Below are 20,497 nucleotides of genomic sequence, written 5' to 3' on the forward strand. Positions count from 1 at the left end.
AATTCTGTCTCCACTTCCCATGTCGGCACCGGGGGCTGGGGTTGCAGGTGCCTTTTTTTTTTTTAAAGGTTTAGACAATGAACGGTCTCCAGGCTTGCCTGGCCAGGGCTTTTACCCACTGAGTCGCTCACCAGCCCACATCTCTTAATTAAAAAAGAAATCCAAGTTTTTAAATGAACAATGCTTGAGTTTTCATTTCATTATATTATAGTGGATGAAAACTGAGCATTGTATTTTGATCATAAATTTAGGGGGGGTTGGATTTAAAAAATGCAAACAAACAAATAACAAACCTTGGTGATTTTTGAATGGTGATAATGCCTAAGATGGAACAAAGCAACCGGAGAGTTTCTAGCATTTAAAGAATTATTATTTTGTGCTAATAGCACTAAACAATCCCTTTGCTGGAAGAGCAGATTATATTCCGTCCCAAATAAATACTCATTTTTAAGACCCTCATAAGAGTTGAGAAAATTTCCCCCTTTTGAGGTAATTTTTTTTTAACAAACGAAGCTTTAGAATCTAATCAATTGCTGCGAAGACACAATAAACGAAGAGCGCAGGAACCCGCACCCTGCAGCCAGCCAGACCGAGCTAGATAAGTGAATACGTCAGTTTCCGACGGGAGATTTGCTGCTGGGTTTTAGCGTAATCATCCCACCGAGGAGCCCCATCTCAGGTGTTTGTACTATACGAGCCAGCGGGATTTTATAATTCTTACCTTTGGGTGGAAAATAAGGTTCAGCTTTAATTGTTTTCAAAAGGGCGCATTTCTTAAGGGGCTCATTTATCCAGGAAGTGAAAGCCAATTTGCCGGCTTAGATGGAAATGGTTTTCAGTGATCAGAAAATGTGAAGGTGAGTTTTATCATAAATAGAGCCCGCACATTTTTCTTTATTTGCCAAATTAGTTCTCATTCATGCAGGAAATGGAAACATTTTGCCTACATTTGCATTCGAGCTTCCCTCTCTAATGTTGGCCATCTGAAAAATGGCACCTCTCGTGTTTTGAACAAGCAGCCTAATTATCAGAGGCTTTCAATTAGAAAGGAAAAAAAAACATCTCTCCAATTTGTAGAAAGCATCTTGGTACCTCACTTGCAGAACCTGATTTGTGAGCAATTACAGTTTGATAAAAGTCTGCAAACATTTCTTTGAGCTGCTTAAACTAAAAATAAATATTAAAAACTGCTTAATAACAAATTGGTTTGAAAATTTCAAAGCACATGTAAAGCAAGTATTTTGCTTGTATTACTGCCGTGTTATTAGATATGAACCAATACGGTGCAAATCATCAACGACTCAAATATTTTTTCAATTAAAACCTCATTTGGTTTTCCTTATTTAAAAACCACTGTATTTTTTTAATGGAGCAAACAAATTACAGATTTTCATTAATAATCCTGACTTGTTGGAGACGGCTATATAATGAGTAATATTTATAATTATTTTTTGGGAATTATTAACTGGATAAGTTAAACTCTTTTTTTTTTTTTTTTTAAGCTCAGAGTAGGACAAACTTTGGTTTCAGCTCCATGATCCCAGATAAGCTGTTTGGGGATAATACAGCTCACTTCATGGAGTTTCGAGGAGTAAATATTTGTTGTGGGGGGAACGTAGTTTCTCATAGATCCTGGGTGCCTAGTGGATGGAGCTTCGAGTTAATAAAGGTAGTGTTGTTTTCTTTATGGGGCTGGGAACTCAAGAACTTCTGCTTACTAAGCAGTACTCTACCACTGAGCTTCCTCCCCAGCCTTGTTCTGTCATTCCCTTCCTCTTACCAACACTGTATACAGACCGCCAACGCCACCACCATCATCATTTGAGAACAGTTTTCGTCTCTTCTGGTTTCTGTGACCCAGTAATTTTTCTCGCCCTGCTATTCTAATTGTTTAATATCTGACCCCTTAGATCATGTTTGGGAACTTGGCTCTGGACTCTGTCCCATGTTCTCATCTTGATTGACAGCTTCCAGTTTCAAGCCCTAAGTAGGATCATGACTTAAGATCTCTGATCTTTTACTTTATAACTTTAGGCTTCTGAGTTCTATACTGTGAATTTGGTGTCTTTTCTTTGATACGGAATAGGCAGCTCATATATGGTACTCCTAAATCACAGTTCAAAGTTACTGGACTGGTTCCAAAGTGTCTTTTGAAATTCATGTGTTAGGAACTGTTCTCAAATTCACATGGTGGTATTGAGAGGTAGAGACTCTGAGAAGGATCTATCTAGGCTTATGTAAAAAGAAAAAAAAACATGATTTTTATTGCGTATTAAATATTTTTAATCTTTCTGAAAGATACAATTAACTTAATAAGATAATTGATAACAAATTTCAAACACATGATATGAAAGAAACACCAGTTTAAACCATGTTTTTCCTTTTCCTCATGGTTACAGAAAGAACTGTCCAGGGCATGGTGTTTCTACAGCTGACTTAAGCTTTCTTCTTTCTTTTTTTTTAAAGATTTATTTATTATATATTAGTACACTGTAGCTGTCTTCAGACACACCAGAAGAGGGCGTCAGATCCTATTACAGATGGTTGTGAGCCACCATGTGGTTGCTGGGATTTGAACTCAGGACCTCTGGAAGAGCAGCTGGTGTTCTTAATCACTGGGCCATCTCTCTAGCCCTGACTTAAGCTTTCAAATGTCTCCTCTTCAACATATGTTGACTAATGTGTCTGACTCCTTGATAAAAATTCAGGCCCTTAGTGGGAGTTGGCATCCAATGGTAGAGCACTGGCTCTAGAGTGGTAGAGTATGAAGTCTTGGACTGTGTCTCCTGCAAACAGCACCTTCTCATAACCCCAAATGAATATCCCTAGACATTTTGTTGTGTTCTTGAGTTTTATTTTGTGCAGGTCTTTAATTCTTGGGTTCCAGGGATCTTCCACTGCCAGTTTCCCAATTGCTGGGATTATAGATGTACACCAGGGTTCCAGGCCCACAGGTTGACATAAAGAATGCTTTTGAAAAGTTTTTCTAAATAATTATACTTAGCCATTATTGTTTGGCATACTTCCTTTTTTTTTTTTTTTTTTGACTCCTCTTTGGCTTCGGTTATCTAGAATAAAGACCTGTTCTAGGAGCGGCATCCTTGGTAGGACTTTTACTAAATGCAGGACAAATACTTCCTGTCATGGCCAGTGCTACATGAAAAGAAATGGCCTTGACTTGTGCTTGGCCTTGAGTTTAAAGAGAGACAGTTGTCCACATGAAACTAGTGTTTGGTCTAAACCCTTTATAAAGATTCATTTTTATGAAATCAATAGTAGCTGTTAAGACTGAATTAAAAGTTGACTTTGAGGGCTGGAGAGATTGCCCAGTGGTTAAGAGCACTGAGGTCCTGAATTCAAATTCCAGCAAGCACGTGGTTGCTCACAACCATCTGTAATGAGATCTGATGCCCTCTTCTGGTATGTCTGAAGACAGCTACAGTATACTTATATATATAATAAATAAATCTTTAAAAAAAAAAAGTTGACTTTGAGGGACAGTTTCTGTGTGTACATCTGTCGGCTCCTTCAGGCCCTGAGACATGTTTTGCAGTTTTGCTGCCTGGGCTTGTGTTGTAAGGAAAGGAAAAACAAACAGCAAACAAACAAATGTAAGAAAGCATCAGGGTATCCAGCTTGGTGCAGATCACTTTCTGACCTTCTGATCCCCGTTTCTAGCATCTCTCAGAGGTTTCTGTTTATATGAGATGTTTGACATTGTCAGTTGGGACTTGGAAGTGACTGGTCCCTCTTCTCTCCCCCCAGTATAAGAAGCACCGTTCTTCTCACGCGCATACGAACAACTTCGCAAAGTCTGTGGTCAACCTTGTGGATTCTGTAAGTAGCCTGGATTTCTTGAAGCTTCTTTTCGTTGATCCAAAAAGCTTGGTCTTTTTTATCTCTTGATCTACGCTCAGTGATTGCTTGGATGAAATGGAAAAAAAAAGTATTTATATGTTTCCCTGGTGAAGAGACTGTTGGATGGAGAGAGCTTTGTAAGGAATTACATCTGAGCTTCAGAATCCTCAGACATCCTAAGAAGCCTTAGCTTTGTTTCTTTCTTCTAAGCATATTGACTTTCATTAATTATCACTTTAATTCTAGGTATCTGTGGGGTGCAGTGATATAATTTGATACATGTGTACGGTATCTAATGAGCAAATCAGAGTAGCTAGCATCACTGCCTCCTTAAACAGTGAGGAATTTTTATTAACCTGCAGTGATTGTACAGCATTGTCTCTGTTATTACCGGAGTCCATGGGGGATAAAGTGCAACGGAGAAAGACGGGAAGGCCTGGGAATTATTCTCAGTAAATGAGACTTTATTAATAACTACTTGAGCTTTTCCTAAATATTTTGCGTAAGTAGAGAAGTCCTAATGGATTGAGGCAGCGTGTGCTTAGAGGATTTAGATAGATGAAAAGCTCAAGGCCCTGTATTCATAGTCTTAGTTCTCCCAGGGTGGAATGCTTCAGGCTTAATTTCTAGTATTCTGGTTGATAGAATTAGGTGTCATTACCACACACAATAATTTGCAACAATGAAATGTCTGCTTCATTCAGAGGAGTCTGACCCTACGTATCCCCAGTACTGACATGCTTTCCCCTCCTGTGTCTTTATAAGTTCCAAAGAATGATTGTTTGGATTTTTTTCTTGTTTCCTGCCTTAGGTAGCAACCACCCAGGGCCGGATTTCATACATTATATTCCAATAAATAATTCAATTTGAGTTGCATAAATTAATTTATATATTCTGATGTGAAGTGCTACTTTGTTAGGCTAAATATATATATTTTATCTTGTATTTATTGTATGGTCCCTCTTAACTGTGAAAAAAAATCTTTTTTATAAATTGCCAAGCATCTAAATGCTACTCACTCTGAGGATCTGCCTTTTAAACAGCCCCAAACCACCCGTCATGTAAATATTCATAACATATTTTGTGCACCTAGCATATGTTATGTGTCTCATAGGCACAGCTGACAAAATTGTAATATGAGTTGATGTGCATAGAATATGTAATATAAAATTAAGGTTGAGCCCCTGAGAGCCGGTTTACATCTGCCTTATTACTTTTCTTTAATTTCAGCTCTTGTCAATCTGCTCACATGGAAAAGAGAATCTTAAACACATCTTCTCCCATGCAAAAGCTATTTATTAGCCAGCAGCATCTCTGCATTAGTCATTTTATTTTGCATGATTGAATAAAATCATACTTTGCAAAATTTAATTTTTTTAGTTTATGTTATATTTATAATATCCTGGAGCTGATCATCCATTGCAGAAATGCATCGCCCTTAACTCATTTTTTTGTACAGCCGTTATAGCTTTAATATGATGCTAATTTCTTTATTGACTGTCTTCAAAGACCATTCATTTGTTTTCTTAGTTTAAAAGTGAGACAACTTGGCAGCTCTCGTTGAAGTTGCTTAATTCTGTGAGTTATTTATTTGGCCCACCGTAGCGAGGACAGAAGAATAACAAGATGTGTGTGAGTGGTGCCACTGTGACGTGAGAGTGAGGTTGGTGACTCAAATCTGCCCCCCCACCCCCACACTTGGCCTCAGCTCTGTGATTCTCTCTGAGAGTTATTATATTGTGTAGCAAGGCAGCTGCACTGTTTGATGAACTGTCCCAAGCCTGCAGGTTATATTACACTTGGAGTCTCTATGTCAGGCTTCAGCTTGTTGTGTCCTATGGGGTTTGGAAAGGTTATTTTGCTGAACCCTGTTGACAGTGCAGGTCCAGACTTGAGAACCTTGACATCCCCACATTCTCGTAATATGCCGGGCAATGGAAAAGGCTGAGGTGGGGGGGGGGGGTGGAAATAATCTTTAAGGAGAGTAGAGAATACGGATTTGTGTGATTTTTTTTTTTTCTTTTCTTCTTTAATTTGGCTCTTGGGAAAGAGAAAGGAGAAGCAGCTTCTGTATGATTAGCTAATTGTGACCCCATGTTCTCTTCCCTCCCCCACCTCCCTTCCAATGACTGACTCACTGACTGCATGTTTGACCCAGTGTTTTCCTCCTGCACCTGTCCTGTTGTATACCCCCAGATTTATAAGGAACAGCTCAACACCAGGGTTGTCCTGGTGGCTGTAGAGACGTGGACCGAGAAAGATCAAATTGACATCACCATCAACCCGGTGCAGATGCTTCATGAGTTCTCCAAGTACCGGCAGCGTATCAAACAGCATGCCGACGCGGTCCACCTCATCTCGTACGTGTTCCTCCAGACTCTTGCTGCAGCTTTGGCTTGCGGTTTATCTTTATTCCCTTATTGGATCAGTTAGCTTATGTACCAGGGGACAGAGGTGCTGTTGGTACCTTTTTCTGTTCATAGAGGTAGAATTCCAGGGCTTGGATGCTGTGGTTTCATAAACTCCAGCTCTACTGTCCAAACACAGAGCTATCCTTAAGGTCAAAGCACAACCTAAGGTACCCCTGGTACGCCTTCCCTACAGGCAGCAGGAATGCCTGTCTTGGAGAAAGGCAAGAGGGTGTTCCTTCTGTAAGGCCAACGTCTGTAAAGCAGGCTTCTTGAAAGCTTGTGTGCATTTACCTCACACGAGTTGGCTAGATCATCGTCATGTGACCACACCTAGTCAGCAAAAGTCTAGAAAGCATCTTTTTAGACAACCATCAAATGCAAGTTTGCTTCTGTCACCAAGGAAGGGGGCCATCCTCTCTTTCCACTCTTCCTCTTTCCCCCTCATGGCCATTTTCATCTCTCCCACCGTGGTTCTGTCCTGTGACCAAACCAAGCAACATACTCCTTCCTTCTGTCTCCCTTTTACCCTTTACCCACCTCTTCTTTCAGCCTTTATCAATTTATAATAATAAGCAATAGACATTCTCTAGTAGAAAAGGAGTCAATGTGTTTATAACAGCATAGATGGAAATCCATTTAAACACGGGTTTGTTTGTTTTTTAGTTTCCTGTTGGGAGTGTCTTTTAGGATGTGTGGCATGGGGGGATTCATGTTCTAGGAGTGTTTATGTGGTGTTTTCTGATAGTACCTTGTTTTCTTAAGGCGCGTGACATTCCATTATAAGAGAAGCAGTCTGAGTTACTTTGGAGGTGTGTGTTCTCGAGTAAGAGGGGTTGGTGTGAATGAGGTAAGTTTCATGGTTTCTGTAACTATAACTCTGTCTTTGCAACTGATTTTGTTCTTCAGTAAGGCCCCATGTATAAACCCTTCTCCCACACGTCTTCAACAATGACATTGAGGATGTAATTTGAGTGGCTTAGATCAGTAAATGGAGCCCAGAGTGGTCTCCTGAGTTCACACTGACATCTTCGAATACCACTATGGTAGTTTTGCACTCTTATGAGTGAAAATTGGCTCAGAGAATTTTAGGTCTATAGTTGAAATGTTAGCTGTTTATAAACTTATCAAACTATTTCCTGTGACTCTTTTTTTTTTTTAAGTTTTGAATGCTTTCCTGTACATACTTGAATTAGCCATTTAAATAAAAATTTTACTATTATATATTTTGTCTCTATATACATTTTTGTTTTTATGTTTTCTACTTAAGTTTGTTAGGAATTAAAACAAATGTTTGTATAGAATCATTGTTTGGGTACCTTTATCACAAAATTTTTTAGTTGACAAAAGCACTCTAAAGATTAGCCACTTATATCAAAGTCCTGGCAGGCACTGGAATAGGTCTTGTTAGGTAGTCTTACTAGTTCAGTAGGAGACCTTTCTTGACACATTTGAATATGTTGAGTTGGAGCACAGTCTTGGCCACTTCCATTTTCTGTTCCCACATGAAGACATCCTATTCTGAAAGATGCTCGAGGGGTAGAGTCTTGGGGAGGCATGATTTAAAGATTGGACGCCATCTTTAGACATTGGCTCTACTTAGGGACTTGAGATGACATTGACACTGGTGGAGGAGTAATAACTGGCTTTGTTGCACTCTCTCAAATGTTTCCCACACATTTTCAACTCTGAAAAACCAGTATGGTCTTCCAATGGCGGTGGCACAAGTTTTATCACAGAGCCTGGCTCAAAACCTTGGAATCCAGTGGGAACCTTCGAGCAGGAAGCCAAGTACGTACACTGACCTCTTATCCAGTCCCCGGGACGTTCTGTGTGTATAATGCTTGCCCAGCCGTTGAGAATGCTTTATTTCTGTGTCACTGTGGTTTAATCACAGTGGCTATCTTATGCCTTAAAAATAATCGTGAGCATTTTGAGATCATTATTAGACTATTTGAGGGGAAGACATTTCTCTTTCAAAATCCAGAAGCTCATACCTGGTCAACTGTTTCTTGCATGGAGAATGTTGAGACAGGTGGTTGTACAGAAACGTTCCTTAGAGATTTAACCATTTGAGTGTAGACACAAAATGCCAGATACAGCTCTGTGGAGAGGTTATCACAGGTGCAGTGCACAGGGAACAAGAGCTACAGCATACAAGGAGCCCATATTTAAATGCTAACCACACTTACCCACATGATCACATCCAGAAGGTGAGCCCCCGCCTCAGTCTCCCCTAGACAAAGCCTGTCACTGGCCCTTTAAGCTTGGGATGTGTGGGAGAGGGTCACAGTTGCCCCCTTTGTGTGGTGGTAGGTTCAAGGTGGAGTTCATCTATGGCCTCTGACCCATGCAGCACCAAAGTAGGACAAGGAACTGTGGATACCACTGCTGGCCAGCTGAAAGAAGGCAGGATAGGACTAACTTTTTTCAAGGAGTACTGAGGGACCATCAGCTATTTAGAAGCCCATGGAAATACCTTGTTCCTTTTAAAATCAGGATAAAGTCCATATTTCATTTCTTTTAAAATCAGGATAAAGTCCGACTCAAATTACAGTCCCCTTTGTGTGACGGTAGTCAAATGTAATCTCAGTACATTTTTCGGTAGAAGGCAGAGCATCACAATGGGACCTAGTGGAGAAAGAGAGCAGCATATTCATCCATTGTTCATTTAATGAGAAAATAAGCCGAAATCCTGTCATTATAATTGTGAGAGCTAGGAGCATAAAACCTCTCTTCCCACCCAGGCCTTCCCAGAGAAGAAAAGGAAAATGCATCATCTTGTGTGCTGTCCTCTGTGTGATTCATATATAGTGCTGTGGAGAAGTAGAACAACACCCCTATTCTTGCTCCTGAATCCCTTTATGGTTCGTTAATGACCAAGTACACACAGTCATGACAAGTGCCCAGCAACATTTTACTAATCGCTCTACACTTCCATTTTCTAAGATCATACTGTTGGCTTTCTCAAGGAAGTGGCCACCCCACTTTAAAGTTTCAGAAGTTGAACCAGATAGCTCAGACTCAAGAAGAACACTGGGTTCCATTGCTTAGTTGGAAACCCTGGAGGTCAGCTGAGATGTTATTGGGTTGAATGGTGCAGTTGGATGAGATGAGATTGGTCCGAGTCTCTGGCTGATCCTGGCACTGACTCCAGCAAATTGAATTTTATTCTTTAGCTGCCCTGTGTCTGAAGGACTTTGGTGACATTGTGCTGTATTCATACAGTTCATCTGGGAAAAGCCATCTGTCTGTGTGAACCCTAAAGCCATGCTGAGAGATAGATAGAGAGACACCACTTCCATTTTAAAGTAGACCTCCCCCCCCCCCAAAATAAAAAAAAAAAAAGCTGAGTGTCTTCTCTATGGGACTTTCTCCGACATTAAAAGGTAGACTGGAATTCAGCTTTTGGCTTCTTGCCAGTGAATGGTAGGTCGAACTAAACACTGGATTTTAGAGATCTAATCAAGGTATCTGAGTAACAGATATGAAGAGCAGCCCAAGGTGTTCCCTGTCCCCTTAGGAAGCGATCTATCCTCCAGGCAGAAGGACCCATTGACCTAAAGGAAATAGAGGAGTCTTGACACTCTGTATTGAGGGAGTTTTGTAGGAGCGTGCAAACTAAAGCTGTGACTTTGTCCCTCTCCCCCTTTGTTGCTCTTGTTTCCTTGGGATAGAGTGTGAATGCATAGAGTCCTGGGGCGGCTGTATCATGGAAGAAACAGGGTAAGTCTGCATCACTCTTGCATGTGATGTATGCCCGTTGCAAAAATTGCTGCATATATAATCATTAGAGACACAGTCTCTCAGGTACTGGTCTTTTAGGCTAAGCGCTTAGTATAAATTCAATAATTAATTGTCTGATATTTTAAAACTGACAGTGCTAATTCACTTTATGTTTTAATTTTTAATCTAAGGATGGGGAGAAAAGTGAAATGTATTAGCTGCTTCTATTTATTAACCCTTACAGGAATCACATGACTAAAAGCCTCTGCATTTAGTGGGGGTATTAATCTTTTAATATACTTAGAATAAAAGCAGATGGTTTACCTGAAGCAGCCAGTGAAGAAATTAAGCCATCCATTTACGTGTTTAGGAACTTATAAACACATATTTATGGCAATGACTTTGTAGCATACTATTTGTAGAGTCAACAGAGCTTTTTTGAAAAAGAAAAAAAAAGATTCATTCAGTTATAATGCCTAAAAAAGAAAGAGTCTCCAAGTGGTAGACAACCAACATGACTTCACTTCTTTTTCCTTGGTGAGCACTTAGTGGCCTGAGTTCTGGTACCACTGCTATGTCCAGGAGACCCCTCCACTATGTAGGCCATTGCCAGTGGGCATCCTAGGCTACAATCTGCTCGCTGTAGTGGTGAAAGTTTTCTCTCTTACTGTCAATGAAACCATCTCCTTCCCTGGGGGCCTTTCCCTCTTCTTCCATGGAGAGGAGAACGTTTGTGCACTCAGTTGTTAGCCCCATGATGCCTGAAAACATGCAGTCCGATCTTGAAATGCTTGCCTTCCCCGGCCACATTACTTATGCTCCATAGTTGAGCTCTTTATGATGATGTAGGCTTAGTGGGTACCACAGCAAGGAGGGCCATTTATATATTGCTTTTGTATGGCGATATTGTTGCCTTTTAAACTGTCAAATTCTAAATGAGTTTTAGATTGAATACTCATAGGATGTAATAAACTATTTGAAGTTAATGTATATTTTCTCAAAGATATATTTGGTATACCTCTTGTAAGACATTACTGTCAATAGAGGTGGGTTTTAATTCTTCATGTACCCTCATATATAAAACTATTGTATTATATCCTAGAATGGCCTATTGCAGACATTCCCGAGGAACCAATGTGTATGATTTAGCTTAACCTTGACGTGTGTATGGTATTCCCCTGTGTGCTGACATAGGGGTCTTAATTTGATTGAATAAATCACAGAGAGGTTCATTTTTTATTCATGCTAAATCATGAATATTGCTCAATAATTGTATTTGAAATGAAGAATAAAGAGCCATTGCTCACGGGAGCATTCCTTAATTCTTTTTTGCTGTGGGCATACACATTAATAACATATGCATGTATGATCCAGCATGATCCCACACAGCCTACAGGGATTTCTCATTTACTTACACTTTGGATTGTTGAAGTCTGGGTAACACTGTCTTTAATAAATTGACCTTCTAGACTCTTCTCTGAAAAACAAGGTCTTATAGGCTGCTGGACCCCTTTTGTACAGAACAGAGTAAAAGAAAGTAAGGTTGCTTCTATTGAGATATAGTAAATAAAAATAATCAAACTTTAAAACCTAGCCTCGATTTAAGATTTTGTAGCAAACCTTTCAAGCAAAGTGTTCCAAGACAGATTCCAGTCAGGACGGGGGCGTAGCTTGGGATCACATCATAGCTCCTAGTCCTGTGATGTTTTTTCTGTCCCTTTCTTTTCCATAAATGTAACCATTTGTACCCAAGCTTCTTGTCAAATATTTGTATTGATCCATCAACATCCAGAATGAACTTCCAGTGGTTTTTAATATTCTTCTATGATGATTGCCTTTGTGATTTTTTTTTTTTACATAATTGGTTCTTTGTTTCTTCAGGGTGTCTCACTCTCGAAAGTTCTCCAAGTGCAGCATTTTGGAGTACAGAGACTTTTTACAGAGAGGAGGCGGGGCGTGTCTTTTCAATAGGCCAACTAAGGTTAGTAACTTAATTTCTCAATAGTAAGAGTGTGCCAGACATCAGAGATTGTCCTCAGAAAGCAAGTGTCTTGTCACACAGTTTAATATGTTGCTATAAGCAATCTCCTTTCCTCAGTTTCCTAGATGCTGGGAGCTCAGGTAGGAGCCACTAAACCTAGTTGATAGGTATACAGTTACCGAGAGCCTCTTTCTGCTCAAGACTGAGCAAAAGATCAGGTGGGGGCAGGGGGTCAGTGTTCAGTGCTCTCTTGCAGTTCTCCAAAATGCAAAAAATTTCTCCAGCATTTTGGGTTGGTGTTTTCACTTTTCTGCTAAGATGTAGGGAGTCAAAATGGAGAGGACTTTTACTCAGATGCATTCTTTGTCAACAATCTCATTTAACCTTGGCATTCCTCTGGAGACTTAGTTTTCTTCTTCCAGAGTTTCACCTACTGTCTAGCACCAACCTCCACTTTCTGGGGCGATCTGGTCCCAGGCCGGAAATGTTACTAATATCAGCCAAGGAAAAATGTGGTCTTGGTTTAACATTTGCAAGTTCCATAAATACCTCAAATATTTCTACTACATAGTTCCCTTCCCCTGGAAGCCCACGCTGCTGTTGGTGTTTTATAGGAGTATGTATGAACAAAATTGCAATTCCTCAAGCACAAATTTAAAGAAAATTATACATTTCCAGAAAAGGATTTTTTAGAAGTTTTCAGAAAACACATTTGACAGTAAAACTAAATTTTGAAAATCTTCATTTGGCCCTCATGGTATAAATATTTATTTCTTGCTGTAGAAGCGTGAGATTGTTTGATTATAAGATGTGCTCCAGTCCCCTTGACACAGAACACAACCAATCATCACACTTTCCTAAAGCTCAGCAGAGGCAGAATTCTCAACAGCTAATGCTTTTGCAGAAGGCTCTTTGTTTTTATAGGAGCATACTTAGAAACTAAGCAGGCCAGCAGTTGAAAGACAGGACCAGTACTATTAGCAGATGGTATCAGAATTTGATCATGGAAAATTTTACTTTTTCTTTAGAATAACATCTCACGTGTCAGATAGAGTTCATTTGTAGAGAAAATGTTTGATACTCTGCAAATTTAAAGAGCGGCAATATTGGGCTGACCTTCTCATAAAAAAAAATCAGTCACCAAGGCAAACAACAGATAGACTAATTTATTCCATATTCACAAGAGAGTTATAAAGCTCATGTCAGAATGAAAACTTGGAACCCGAAATCCCTGAGAAATCTCAGTAAAGGAAACGCTCTGTAAATCTCAAGAGAACCGAGACTTTAAAAGTGACTTTGCACCATTAAAATAGGGTTTTGGTCACTGCTGGCAGTGACCTCTGGGCACAGCAACCAGAAGTCTTCAAGGCTTCTGAGGTGAGTGGGGTCTGCAATGTGGAACTCGTGTGAGCTGCTGGCTGTTTTGAATTACACGGTGCATGGCTATCGTTAGCAGCTGGCAGCTGGTTGTAAGCACTGTGCTTAAGGAGACAACCCTGGCTTGTTTGGAGAGGTTAAGGTCTCTGGGATATACACAAAGGTCCATCATTACATTTCTCAGATTTCCTGTATGCAGGAAGAAAATTATCCAGGAAACCTGGGAATTTCACTTCTCTCTCTCTCTCTCTCTCTCTCTCTCTCTCTCTCTCTCTCTCTCTCTCTCTCTCTCTCTCTCACACACACACACTAGGTTTACATATGCAGTTCCAGAAGTTAGATATAGAATAATTTCTCCTTCTAAACTACAAATTACAGCGATCAAAAAAGAAGACCCTGTGAATTCCAGTAGAGTAGTTTGTATGTATATGCCTAAGAGCCACTTTTTATCCCTAGTGTTCTTAGTCCATGAATATATGCATAGGCATGTGTGGCTTGTTATTTTCGGTTTATATGCTTATTTTCTCTGCTTCAGAAATCTTCCCAGTTGCTGTGATTTGCATCTGGTTTGAGATAGTGACCAATCTCAGGAATGGGAAAGAACCCAAGAACTAAAAGATGGGAAGCCTGGTTGCGAGCATTGGTCATCTTTCCACTGCCCTGCCTATTTCTGCTTTCTCCTGCCTGCCAATCAAAGTAGCTTAGAGATTAACACTATTGACCACCATCCAACTTGGCTGCAACATTTCCTTACTTCTTATACTAGTCACTTCCTGGAAGTAGTAGAACCAGGTCTTCCGTTTGTAGACTCAGTGGAAGATGACTGTTTCCCATAGTGTGTATGGCTGCTGGGGGCAAGTTCTTTCTCTCATGTTCATGACTCTGAGCATTTGTGTTGAGACATGTTGTTCCAGATTCCCACCCTCCTACCTCACACACCCAGAAGTGATAATCATACCAGGGAAATCCTGGTACAGCCAGTAGGATATAGACATGTTTGTCATGAGTAAGCAACTTGCACAATCTACAATATTTTTACCCAGAAACAAGTTCATGGCACCACTGGGGATGGGGATATTCTAGAAACTTCCTCTGCTGTGAGTGCAGCAATGACTGAGAGATTTTTATTGATCACATGTCTATACATTAAGTTGACATACTTACTTTTTTCTTTATGAAACTAAATTGGGTATTAAGAGATTGGGTATTTATACATAATTACTTTATCAAAAGTCCTAAGTTATTGAATTAATTTTCTTTTTACTCACAGATAACTCAAAAGATGCAATGGTGGGACTCTGCCACACAATGCAAATTTTTTTTTTAATGAATGTGATGGATTTGAATCTCTTACAACGTTGTTCTTAGCTTATTGGCATTTCCTTAGTGGTACATCTCACATTTGGTTTTGACTGAACATATTTATCTTTCTGACAGTTTCTTATGTCTTCTTGGCTGCCTTTAGTCAAGTCAGCAAATTAGATATCTATGAGTCCTATTAGTAATACATTTCAGCTCCATTAGAAAGCCTGGAAAACGATCTATTTCTCTTGACAGCTTAGCTCCAGTCATTCTCAAGAGCCCATCAAGGAAATCCCCAGAGATACCACCTCCTTTCTAACTTAACTGTAAGAGTGTTGTTAATAAGCAAATAGTGCTTTGCTTATATATTAAATATACATAAAATGCATAGTAATAAGAGGCTGGAAGGATGGCTCAGCAGTTATGAGAACTTGCTGTTCTTTCAGACGACTGGATTTTGGTTGCCTGCATTGAGACTAGGCAGCTTTTAATCATTTGTAACTCGAGCTCCAAGCGCCCCAATATTCTTTTCTGGCCTCTTCAGCTACCCATATGCACGTGTGCATCCACTTATATAGCTATGCACAGAACGCATAAAAATGAATGTAAAGGAATAATAAATCACAGAAGAGTCATATGATAAAGCCATGTATATGATGAGCTTGCTGTGTGGATTTTCTACAATAAATTCAAATGAGTTTCTTTGCATTCTCCAATCTCTTTCAGCTGTTTGAGCCCACAGAATGCGGAAATGGATATGTGGAAGCCGGGGAGGAGTGTGATTGTGGTTTCCATGTGGTAGGTATAAGAGACTGTCTCTATTTCAGCTCAGTTCATCCTCCGAGCTAAGAAGAACAGTAGAGAGCAGGCACGTTATCATTCATTGTGGGGCCACTGCTTTCTTCTTCTTCTTCTTCTTCTTTTTCTGATTGCTATGATCAATGCTTTGTCCCAGCTCAGACACTAAGAATTAGTCATGTTGTCGTTGCGGCTGTGTCTGAAAAGCTTAATGGATTGTTCCAATCAAATTCCTGACCTTTAAGAAGTTAACTCAGGGCTCATATCCATCTCAGGCACCTGTACTGAAACATGAGCATTTTCCCATGCTGCATTTATTATTTTTTTTTCCTTTATGAAACAAAACCAGGGCATTAAGAGCATGGCATTGTTACTGAGGCACGTGGGGGGGTGCCTGTTAATGAATAATCATACTCTTGGGAGATCACTCCGCTGAAAAATGTGGCAGGAATCTGTCATCATTTAAATTGATCGATTTCTGTAAAATGTTAACGTACTGTTTATAGAACGTCTGTCATGTGATGTGTAAACTACATGTGGAGGGAATACAAACGGGCAGTGGGGTGTTCCTGGTTTACTCAAAGAGCTGTTTTCTCTAGGAATGCTACGGGGTTTGCTGTAAGAAATGCTCGCTGTCCAACGGGGCCCACTGCAGTGACGGCCCCTGCTGTAACAACACCTCATGTCTAGTGAGTCACCTGGAAGTTTCTACTTTCTTCTCGTTCCTTGACAAATTAGCCAACCGTCCCAGTATATCTGTTGAGCCTTTGAGTGACTTGATACGCATTTATGCTTGTTAGCTCAGTGATGATCGTATCGAACTTCTGTGGGCCACAGCATGTGTCTTTTCTGTTTTTCATTATCTACTTTCCTGTCCTCCCAGGCCTCCTCTAGAGGGTGAACCCACCCCTACAGCCTTCAAACTAACAAGTTACCCTATTGACACAGACAAACAGATTGAATCATAGAAGAAGAACAATTCTGTTGGTCTTTTAAATCACACAACTTTCCTATTTCCAACAATCATTCTTTAAAACTTACCCTGCTTTGTCTTAGACACATAGTATAAAAACTAGTGCTGTGTCTCACACTTGGCTTTTTGAATCTTATAAAGTCCAGAAAGCTGGGAGAAGAAGTACATGTGTGTATGTGTGTATGTGTGTGCTTATATGTGGTGTGTGTGTGTGTGTGTGTGTGTGTGTGTGTGTAGGGTTTTCTACCTTCAGTGACTTACAGTTCTTTTCCAAAGTCATTTTAATATCCCCTTTTCTCATATGTCAGATCTATGGCATTTTGAATAACTATAAAAACTACATGATTTTATTGCATTTTCAACACCAAGGGAGGTTCTACATCATGATATTCTAAGAGATATCAGCTCAGTTTGTGCTTGCTTCATATTACCTACCAAATGATAAATTGCTTGAGGCTAATGAGACTTCATATTTAGTCCATCCTGTGCCAGACAAACCAAATGTTTTGTTCATCATATGCAGTCATGGATGTCTCTGAAGATGATTCATATGAGTTCATTGTAATTTTGTTGTGTGTATTTATCTGAAGCAAGATTAATACTCAAGCTAATGGGTAAATTAGTTATGGTTGGGTACACACACACACACACACACACACACACACACACGTTTAATGACAATTTTTTGTTCCTTTGTGTTAAGCTAACGGTGTTTCTTCTTTACATAAATTTCATCACATTGTTTTCTTACCTCGGTGTATGGAGATGGTGGGTTTTACAGTCTGCATACTTAGTACCTGTTTGATGCTCCCCTCAATGTAGGATGAGCATCTGAGCCTCATTTCTAACCTGCACTGGTTTTACAAATTGTGAAGCAGGTGGGTGCGGATTGTGATAAAGCCCAGGCTTGTCGGATGTAGGAATGGCAGCGTTGTCGACTTCAACCAATGCTGCCTCCTAATGCTGTGCTTTGATTTGTAGTTTCAGTCACGAGGGTATGAATGTCGGGACGCCGTAAACAGCTGTGACATCACCGAGTACTGCACTGGAGACTCTGGCCAGGTATGGAAAACCACATTTTATCTTCTCTATTGTGCAAGACAGGATTTAGATCCTTCAATAAAGACTGCGGGTGTAGACTATTTTTGTTTCTCTATTATAGACTTGTTTTCTAGGTATTCCGGCTCTCTACCAAACTATTACTTCAGGAAGTTTGGTATCATATTTTGGGCTTTTCATCTTTCTCTTTTTTTTTTCTAATGTCCCCTTCATAAATATCTTTAGATGATTTATATTCAATTCATGTTTTGCTCCTTGGGTCCCTAAGTCTTACATGCTGTTTTCAAACATTTTGAAGAATTTAAAAACAAACAAACAAACAAAAAAACTCAACACAAAACAAAAAAAAACAAACTTTGGAAGGGTGCTATTGTAGGAAACTGGGAGCAAGCAGAACCACTGTGGCCGGGGGCCAAGGCTGGGTTTCTGTCTCTGCCACCGCCGCTGTGCCTATGAGGGGCCTGCCTCTTGCCTCTGTCTTTGGCATGATTTGGGTCCATTAAAATTATTTTAATGCCATAATTAGTATTGACTTCTTGACTCCCTATTTGTATATTTTTTGTGCTTTTTATTTATAGTGTGTCATTTTATGGCCCTATTTGCCACTCAAATGAACATCTGTTGACTTACTTGCCAAGTACTGCTAAATGCCAGGATGTGGAAGGGAGCATGATTGTTGTTGATTTCTTACTCTAGTTCTGTTGTGTGTAGAGAGGCAGGTAAGTTACATATGTATATGTATTTGTACATACTATATAAAATATGTGTGTATGTATATATAAGTACATGTACACATGTACACACAAATATATATATATACATATGTATTTATATTATATATGATAAAAGAGAGTCCTGTGGAAAGAATAGTGTGGGGTATTAGGTTGGGATAGTAGCTATGGAAGGCATTAGTTTATAGCAGCAAGTGTGGAGACATTGTTCCTTCAGGATGTGCAACGAAATCCGGCAGAGCTGGAGGAGACTAGAGAAGTTTCAAAGGATGTCATGGTTCTGGCAGGGCTACCTGTATTCCACAGGAAGGATTTGGGGTTTCACTGGACTTTTGCTTTCTTTCTGATGTGTCTTCAGGAGGTTTCCTTGTGCTAATATCTCATTTTATGATAGTACGATGCAAAGTCATCAGTTGGCTTTTGCCCAGAGATCACCCATTAGATATCAGTAATTTCTCACCATTTAATAGTATAGAAGTAAAGACTTGTCGTACATTTGGAGGAATATCTCTCCCGCAGGGTTATCTCTGTAGGATACATTCCCACAATTGGAGTTGCCAACTTCAAGGCCGACTGGTGTCCACTGAGGTCACAATGAATATAGTGCAGTTTCAAGGCAGAAGGTCATGCTATAAAACAAAAATGACCGGCATAACTTACTACAAGGGCCACATGTGTCGCCAAAGAGATCCTGGGTCAAACTGTAGCACATTACTGGCAGTTGGTTTCAGCCTGAAGAAGCTGTGGACAGTGCTTGTTTCCCACCCACATTAGACTTTCTGGCTCAGACCTAAGTATTCTTCACCAGCTTATTCACCAGTAGTGGGAGAGCAGAGTGCTTGGCATTGTGCTGAGGAAGGGAACATGAGAAGAGAGAAAGAAAAGACGTTAATTAACCTTTAGGAAGGTCTGTGTGTTATTACCCATGGCTCTGCAAGTGATATGGCACATGGAAATACATCCTGACTTTATTTATATATACGTCACTCTTGCACATGTGTTCCTCATATTTAAGTATGTAAACAAACTTCTTCGTAATCTTTCTGTGTACTGTAATGACAGACTACAAGAATTGTGGATTCTGTCTTTCACAGGTATACCAATTCTGATATACCATTTGACTGTTAGCCTTATAGGATATTATTATTATTATTATTATTATTATTATTATTATTATTATTATTATAACTGTAATAATATATGTCCTCGACTCTCACGTTCAGCCTTTTTTAAAAGTATAGGTTTCCCTTTCGAATTTTAATTCCTGGATTGGTTTGTAATCTGATGGAAATAAGGCTTTTAGATACATACCCACATATACCACGCGAGCGCACACACACACACACACACACACACACACACACAAGTAAATAGGGTCACTTTCCTTAACCTATTTTATTGTCTAAGAAGTACAGTTGTTTTTCTTTTGCTGTCATGTATCTTTGGCGAAAATCGTATTGTTATATCTTTCAGTGGCACATTAGAATAGAATGCAATTTTATTAATAATTTTAAAATGTGATCATCATAATAAACCCAAAGTAGGTCGTTGAAGTAGAAGGACCTAAAATCCACAATATTCTCTTCTATTGTGTAAGAGGCAGTGAAATTTGGATTTATTGATATTCAGAGTTTTTATGAACATTGAACCTCTTCATCACTGAGAACCATGATCTACATGGCTGCATTATACACTCATCTCTCTCTTTTTATTTATTTATTTATTTGCTTCATGTTTTTAATTAATTTTATATTAGCCTTTAGTGATCTCTCTGAACATTTTTTTTGTTTTTAAACAAGAAAATAAAATGTATTAAGATAAAACAAAAAACATTATATTGACGTTAGACATGATAAGCCAACAGGAAAATAAAAGAGCCCCAAGAGAAGGGACAAGGGTCACATCATTCACACATTCCGGGGTTTTGTCACAGTAGTAAACTGAAAGCTATAGTGTATCCAGAGGGTTGGGTGCAGACCCTTGAAGGCCCTGAAGTTGCTGCTCCAGTCTCTGTGAGTTCATATAAGCTTTGTTCAGTTGATTTGTAGGGTCCTGTTCTCCCAGTGCCATTCATCCCCACTGTCCCCCCCACCTCCTTCACCTCCTCTTCCACAGGGTTCCCTGAGCTCAGAGGGGACAGATTTGATGCAGATATCTCATTTAGGGCCACGTTGGGCTTTTTTTTTTTCATTGCACAGTTTATGACAGAATAATCAATACTCAGGAATAATAAATACTCAAGCAACGGGAAGAAAACCATAGCAAACAATGCGGTGACATAGGA

General features: G+C 39.6%; 1 protein-coding gene across 2 annotated transcripts in view; it reads left to right on the forward strand.

Annotated features, from left to right (window-relative positions):
* ADAM23 (ADAM metallopeptidase domain 23) overlaps window positions 1–20,497 on the forward strand; it is a gene marked incomplete at its 5' end in the record, with an annotated part of 135,807 nt that overhangs the window by 83,260 nt on the left and 32,050 nt on the right. For both annotated transcript variants that reach the window (XM_080933339.1, XM_080933340.1), the window contains 9 exons: window positions 3,766–3,837; window positions 6,055–6,218; window positions 7,032–7,116; window positions 7,967–8,057; window positions 9,944–9,992; window positions 11,874–11,973; window positions 15,379–15,450; window positions 16,050–16,139; window positions 17,405–17,485. In XM_080933339.1, the coding sequence (XP_080789465.1) occupies window positions 3,766–3,837; window positions 6,055–6,218; window positions 7,032–7,116; window positions 7,967–8,057; window positions 9,944–9,992; window positions 11,874–11,973; window positions 15,379–15,450; window positions 16,050–16,139; window positions 17,405–17,485 (804 nt within the window). The remainder of the gene's footprint in view (window positions 1–3,765; window positions 3,838–6,054; window positions 6,219–7,031; window positions 7,117–7,966; window positions 8,058–9,943; window positions 9,993–11,873; window positions 11,974–15,378; window positions 15,451–16,049; window positions 16,140–17,404; window positions 17,486–20,497) is intronic.

Source organism: Micromys minutus (assembly GCF_963924665.1).
Source record: "Micromys minutus genome assembly, chromosome: 19".
NCBI lineage: Eukaryota > Metazoa > Chordata > Mammalia > Rodentia > Muridae > Micromys > Micromys minutus.